Genomic DNA, 7180 nt, shown 5'->3' on the forward strand with positions numbered 1-7180 from the left:
GACAGAGACAGGTGGGTAGGAACACGGCTCAAGGCTAAGAGTGCTTGCTGCTTTGGCAGGGGACCTGCATTCAGTTCCCAGCACCCATGGTAACTCCAACGTCAGGGTCATTCGATGCCTCTAGCCATCATGGGCACTGACACATAACCACACATACACACACACAGAAAAACGGTTTAATATACAAAACACCTGGGTATGGTAGCGCACGCCTTTAATCCCAGCACTCTGGAGGCAGAGCCAGGTGGATCTCTGTGAGTTCGAGGCCAGCCTGGGCTACAGAGTGAGATCCAGGACAGCCAGGGCTACAAAATGAGACCCTGCCTCAAACAAGCAAACAAATAAACAACAACAACAACAACAAAACGATTTGGAGTGCTCAGTTGGCAGAGAGCTCACGGACACGCAAGAAACCATGGATTCTACGGGGGTTGTATGGATGCCACCCCAGCACTCAGGAAGTGGAGACATGGGGTCCAGGTTCAAGGTCATGCTTGCCTACAAAGTGAGTTTGAAGACCACTGAGGCTAGAGACCCTACCAGAAGAAAGAAAGAATGCAAGGTGGGAAGGGAGGGAGGGAGGGATAAAACCCCACAGACCCCCTAAATCACATGTATACACTTAGCTCAATCCCTCCTGTTCCCTAAAGAGGCCCCCAGAGTCCTCAGGCTTGGTCCTCTGACCCCTGCCCAGGGGCCTCAGCTGCCCGCAGAACCGCCCTCACATGCAGCCCACCAAGCTGCTCAGGGACCGTCCCTTGTTGTCAGGCCCCCCTTGATCCCAGGTCCCCTTCCTGCATGTGTGAACAAGGCCCGGCTCCAGTCCCTGAACTCAGGAGAAGGGGCTTGGGATGAGTGGCCATTTGAGAGGGTGGTGCCCTGCACAGGTAACGCCCCCTGCGGTAAGCCCCGCCCCTCCTCCGGCCCAGCCCCGCTCTGGTTCCCAGGTGTCCTGTCTCCTGCGGCTTCAGCTCTGCTCGGCTGGAACTCGGTGAGCGGGGGTCCCCTCGGGGCTCAGATTTCCCTTGGGAAGATGGGGCATGCAGTTTGCAAAGCTCTGGGCTGTGAGCGTGCACCGTATGTGGAGGTGCATTGTAAAGGGCTGAAAGTCTGGGGGAATCCTGTGAAGACTCCCCGGGTGTGCAGACAATCAAGCTTGGGAGCTGCCCCTGGGCAGAGTGGGGAGAGCCAGGTCAGGTGTCTTAGTTAGGGTGCACAGATATGGCTGGGTGAGGATCAGGGACCCCCCCAAACCTTCCTCATCCCCACACCAGCTCTCCAGTCTTTTTCTCCATGACAGAACTGAGTAGTGCTGGGTGGCTCAAAGGCCTCCCCCTTGATGCAGGGAGAGTGCAGGACTGGACGTGGTGGCACACACCTTTAATCCCAGCACTCGGGAGGCAGAGGCAGGCGGGTCTCTGTGAGTTCGAGGCCAGCCTGGTTTACAGAGCGAGATCCTATGTCAGGAGAGAAGGAGGTGGGAGGGAGTTCAAGAAGGTTGTGGTCATGGGGTGTGACATCGAGGGAGCCCTATGGGCCCCGAGGAGGGGCTTCCATGTTTTGGTTTGTTTGTATGTGTGACAGAAGACAATACACAGGGGACGGACGGCTGTTTGGGGGTTGGTGGCTCACATTGGATCTGGTCAGAAATCCCTTGTGGCACCCACGCGTGAGGGCTGACAAGGCTTTGTTCTAGGGTTCTGGATGGCTGGAGTCTCTCATTCACTTCCCCCACCCACTGGGTTACACTGAAGCTCCTGGACCCCACCTGGGCAGATCTGCTCAGGGTTAGCTCAGCCCTGCCAGCCTCCAAGGAAGTGCCGCTGAAGGGGCTTGGGCCCGGTGTTTGACAAGGGCTGGCTACCTTCTTGCTGGTCTCCAAAGTGCCACACACACCCCCAGGCTGGCCCATGCCATGGCCTGTCCTGCGGCCCAGACTGGCTGTGAGTGCACCAGCGTCTCTCAGGGCCTCTGTGACTGTTCTTGTGTGTGCACAGGTGTGCTGACATGTGGCTGTGTGTGGTGTTTCTCATGTGCCCACGGGGACTGCATCGGTGGCCGTGGAGAGCGGGGCACAGCCGTGCGGGGCTTTGGTGGCTGCCTATCATTGCCCTGTGGTGACTGCCAAGGCCTGAGAGGGAATCCATTCCTGGTCACCACAGTGTGTTCACTGAGCTGAGCACACATATGTCTCAGTGTGGTGATCCACGGAGGGCACACTCTCGTGTCTCCATCCTTAGCGAGGGAATCTGCTTGGTGCTGGTCTGGGGAGGGGATTATGTGGCTCTCAGGGGCCGGAGCAGGAGGTCTCTGATGTGATTCTGGGGCCAGGTGAGGCCATTGTGAATGAGTGAGCCTCCTGGACTTGGTGTGGAGACAGGGAGGGGACAGACAGGGAGAGAGAGAGAGAGAAAAACTATGCAGAGATACAGAGAGACACACAGACAGGGACAGACGACAGGTAGGGACAGACAGAAAGGACTGATATGGGGCGACAGTCTTCACTCATGTCTGGACAGCAAGGCCCCTGGTTCATCTGGGCCCCATGTGAACCTTCCCCGAGCCATGGGTGTCTGAGCTCCGCTTCTGAGTCTCCAGCTTTGACACACACACACACACACACACACACACACACACACACACCCGTTTCTCAGCTTCTGCGCCTCCCACACCACAGCGGCTTCTCCTTCTTCCCGGCATATTATAATCCTGACAGACTCCAGAGGTCGCATCAATGGCTCTCTCCCAAACATCTCTTCCCTTGAAGGCTAACAAAGACGCCAGAGACAAAGAGAGATAGGAAAAGAGCAAGCTGATTACGTTTCTTTCACGCTTGCTGAGTGATTGGCTTCATGACTGGGGCCAGGAAAGGGGGAGCGGAGAAAGGGCAGGTAAGACTGCTGCTGCCTGGCCCGCTACCCCAGCTACTCCAGGGGCCACCGAGGCTAGACCGAGAGTCTGTCTCAAAATCAGAAGTTAATGCAGGGCTGGAAGTGTGATCAGAGACCCTACCTAGAACCCCCAGTGAGGGCTGGGGGCGTGGTCAGGGCGGATCCCACCCAGAATCCCCAGTGAGGGGCTGGGGCGTGGTCAGGGCGGAGCCCCGCCCAGAATCCCCAGTGAGGGGCTGGGGGCGTGGTCAGGGCGGACCCCACCCAGAATCCCCAGTGAGGGCTGGGGGCGTGGTCAGGGTGGAGCCCCGCCTAGAATCCCCAGTGAGGGCTGGGGGCGTGGTCAGGGTGGAGCCCCGCCCAGAATCCCCAGTGAGGGCTGGGGGCGTGGATTAGGAGGCGTCCCCTGCTACCATGACCTTGGACTGCAGCACTAGTGTTCTGGGGTCCCGGGTCCCAGAGTGACCGCCCTGTGCCCCTCACTCCGGGCAGTACCCGTATCTTAATGACTTAAGCCATGCCTTCCATCTTGTCTCGGGCTGCTGACTGGCAAGGCTCCTGGCTTGTTCCACTCTGTGTATGACAGTGCCAAGTGTCAGGGTGGCATTGAGGACAAGCTGGCCGGAAACTGAGACTCCGCTGGCATGCCCAGGAGTCTGGAAACCAGTGACCCGCTGCGTTCACAGTCACGGCTCTGTCCACAGCCCTCCCACTTCACACATTCTGGGAAGCCCCGATTCCTTCCTGACTCCCGGTCACCAATGGTGAAGAAAAGGTCAACCAAGTGATGTCCTGGCTCAGGGCTGCAACAGCTTCGTGGCCCTGGGTTGCTGGCGATGAGTACTCAGTGGTGTCTCACTGCACCTGGCCGGACTGACAGCCTGGTCTCTAGTTTTGCTTTTCCTTTTTGTTTTTGTTTTTGTTTTTTTGAGACAGGGTTTCTCTGTGCAGCCCTGGCTGTCCTGGAGCTCACTCTGTAGCCCAGGCTGGCCTCGAACTCACAGAGATCCGCTTGCCTCTGCCTCCCGAGTGCTGGGATTACCACCGCCCGGCCTAGTTTTTCTTTTTGAGACAGGGTCTCATACTCGACATCAGGCTGGCCTCCTTGTATCTCAGGATGACCTTGAATTCCTCTATGTCCTGCCTCCAGTGCAGGGGGGACAGGCATGTACCCCACATGTCTGTGTGGTGCTGGGAATGGAACCCTGCCTTCCTGAGTAGGAGAGGACTGCTGGTCCCACTGAGCCGCAGGGTCTTATACAGCCCTAGCTGGCCTCAAACCAACGATCCTCCTGCCTCAGTCTCCTGAGCGCCTCTGCTTCCCAGAGGGTGTCCACTGCAGGCTCAGACAGCAATCTGATCACTTGTGACTGTGCTCAGCTTAGCTGTGGTCTGGATCTTAGAGGAACCTGCTGGAAGCCTTTGGTGGCCATTCTTGAACTGCAGGAGAGCAGGTTTCTCCAGCTGCTGATGTGTAGGTCAGCGTGTCTGGTCTGGGATGTTCTCACATCTCCCTAAGCAGCTGATGATTTAGTCTTTTCTGTGACTTTGGGAAAAATGTGTGCCAGGGACGCTCTGTCTCGAGGTCACCTTGGAATGATAATGGCGTCCCTCTTGGTTATTCTTAATCAGCTATCTTACCGCCCACTCCACCAGTCTTTGGAAAGCATGAGAATAAAGACCCACCCGAGAACATACTTTTGTAGCCTAAGACTATCGGCTTGGACAATCTTCCAGCACCTTCTATCTTGTTAAAACACCAGTTTGTCAGAGACAACCGTCTCCATGGGGACGGAGTGATGAGCCCGTCCCAGGCACGGTGCTGTTTGCTGCCCCTCAGCTCTGCCAAATCCACCTGTTTATTTTACTTGTACATGTGTGTTTGTAAGTGTGCCACAGTGCACATATGCAGGTCAGGGGCCAGCTCTGGGTCTGGCTCTCTCCTGGGGGTGGCACTCAAGCACCAGCCTTAACCATAAGTGCCCTCACCTGATGGCCCCAGGACATGCACATGTGCCCCACCATGCCCGGTAAGTGTATTTGACATAAAACTTTTTGCAAGGTGATGGTGGCGCACACCTTTAACCCCAGCACCCAGGAGGCAGAGGCAGGCCGATCTCTGTGAGTTTGAGGCCAGCCTGGTCTATAGAGCGAGATCCAGGACAGCCAGGGCTGCACAGGGAAACCCTGTCTCAGCAACAACAAAAGCCACTCACTGTAAGCCAAGTGTGGTGGCATACACCTGTGATCGCAATGGTCAGGAGGCTGAGGCAGGAGAATCACAAATTCCAGGCGACAGACCTAGAGTCTGTCAAAAACAAAAAAACCAAAACCAAATCCAGAAAACAAACAAAACAACAAAACTACTCCAACACGAACCAGGCGGCTCTCCACGACACTTGTGGTGGGTCAGGGCTGCTCCCTCCCAGAGCTTCAGGGAGCACCCAAACCCCACCCTCTCAGGGGTGGGGGCCTCCATCCCTTGGCTTTCTGCCCCTTCCTCCCTCTTCCCAGCTACCCCACCCTCCGCCTCGCTCTGAGAACCTCATGGTGAAAGTGACCCCGAGTGACCCCGAGTGGTTCCCAGCTAAGCCCTCAGCCCGAGACCTCGAGCAGAGATCCTCTTTCCCACGTGAGATGATGTAGTCACAGACTCTGGGGACCTGGGCGGCGCAGCCAGTGCGGACATCTTCAGAGGCCACAGCCCCCCAAGGCCCCTAAAAATGTCATTCCAGGACCAACACGGGCAGGGGCTGCCAGGGGCTCCTTGCTTCTCTAATTGTCTCTGGCTGGGTTTTGCTCCCTCTGTGCCAGGCCCTCCGGCTCCTGGGGGGGCATTTCCCTGCCCTCCGAGAGGCCCTGGCCAGATTTGGCCAGAGCAGCCACAGGCTGTCTGAGTCTCTCGGAGTCTCCCTGAGAATGTGAGGCCCAGGGTCACCTCAGGTAGGAGCAGCCCCCCGCTCGCTGCTCGGCACCTTCCACGCGTAGCCATTGATAGCCACTCCTGGCACTGCACAGGCAGGATTGGATGGAAACAAGCCAGGCATGTCCACAGTGGGGTGGCTGTTGGCTGCATGGCTCCTGGGCCTCAGGTCAGGTCTGTCACCCCATCCCTTCACAGGTCAGTCTCTGGTGCCTGAGAGTCTGCCCCTCACTCCCTTTCTTTCCTTTTTAAAAACAGTTTTGCATTTTGAGATTGGGGGCGGGGGCGCGTCTCACGTAGCCCAGGCTTCAAACTTGCTTATGGCTGAGGCTGAGCTAGAACCCCCAATCCTCCTGCCTCCACCTCCCAGGCGCTGGGATCAAGGGTGTGCGTCACTGTGGCTGGCTTTTAAATTCTTAGCTTGTTTTGGTTCTGTGTTTATTGATTTGTGTGTGTATTTGTGTGGGCGTCTACCGCTGAGGGCAGCGGACAGTGGTTGGAGCTCCCAGTACGTGGGTCCCATGGTGGAACTCACCAGGCCTGCGGACAACTGACGGCAAGTGCCCCACCCACTGAGCCATCCCACCAGCCACAGTTCTTTTTAATTTTTAATTTTAAGTTTTGGCAGGTCATGATAGTGCACGCCTTTAATCCCAGCACTCAGGAGGCAGAGGCAGGCAGATCTCGGTGAGTTCAAGGCCAGCCTGGTCTACAGAGTGAGATCCAGGACAGCCAAGGCCACTTGGAGAGATCCTGTCAAAGAGAGAGATCCCTAGGATGACTGTGGCTTATAATAAGTTTGGGTTTTGCTCAATCACTGGGCAAGCCTCAGTGAAACATTTCACTATTAGGATAAGAATTTGTACTGTATCAAGCCGATAATAGAAAATAAAATAAAATAAAATAAAAAACATGGTTAGGAGTTTAAAACAAAACAAAACAAAATTTCTCTGGTCTGTGGCTGGTGGCCTGCCTGGGGTGAAGTGACGTGCCCACGTCTCCCCGGAGATGGTTAGTGAGCCGGCAGGCCACTGAAGGAGGCCACCCAGCAGTGAAGAGTGAGAAATGGTGGCTTCCTCCGCCCGATGCGGAGGAACACGGGACTCTCAGACTAGTGTGGCAGAGATCAACCATGTTTCAAAATTGTTATTAGGGCCTGGAGAGGTGGCTCAGTGGTTAGAGCACCAGCTGTGCTTGTGGACGTCCTGAGTTCAATTCCTAGCACCCACATGGTGGCTCACAACCACCTGTAACTCCACTTCCAGGAACTCAGCATCCTCTTTGGCACACAGACATGCATGCAGGCCAAACACTCATACAAGTAAAATAAATAAATAAACCTTAATTCTTTGTTTTATTTTTTTGA

The 7180-nt window shown here is 55.9% G+C and overlaps 1 protein-coding gene across 1 annotated transcript in view; it reads left to right on the forward strand.

The window, feature by feature from the left end:
- The first annotated feature begins 3535 nt into the window (after positions 1-3535).
- Tmprss9 (transmembrane serine protease 9) overlaps positions 3536-7180 on the forward strand; it is a 14373-nt gene continuing 10728 nt past the window's right edge. Inside the window, exons 1-3 of the mRNA XM_036171214.1 lie at positions 3536-3655; positions 5406-5523; positions 6073-6199. Of these exons, the coding sequence (XP_036027107.1) occupies positions 3536-3655; positions 5406-5523; positions 6073-6199 (365 nt within the window). The remainder of the gene's footprint in view (positions 3656-5405; positions 5524-6072; positions 6200-7180) is intronic.

Source organism: Onychomys torridus, chromosome 21 (genome assembly GCF_903995425.1).
Source record: "Onychomys torridus chromosome 21, mOncTor1.1, whole genome shotgun sequence".
Lineage (NCBI taxonomy): Eukaryota > Metazoa > Chordata > Mammalia > Rodentia > Cricetidae > Onychomys > Onychomys torridus.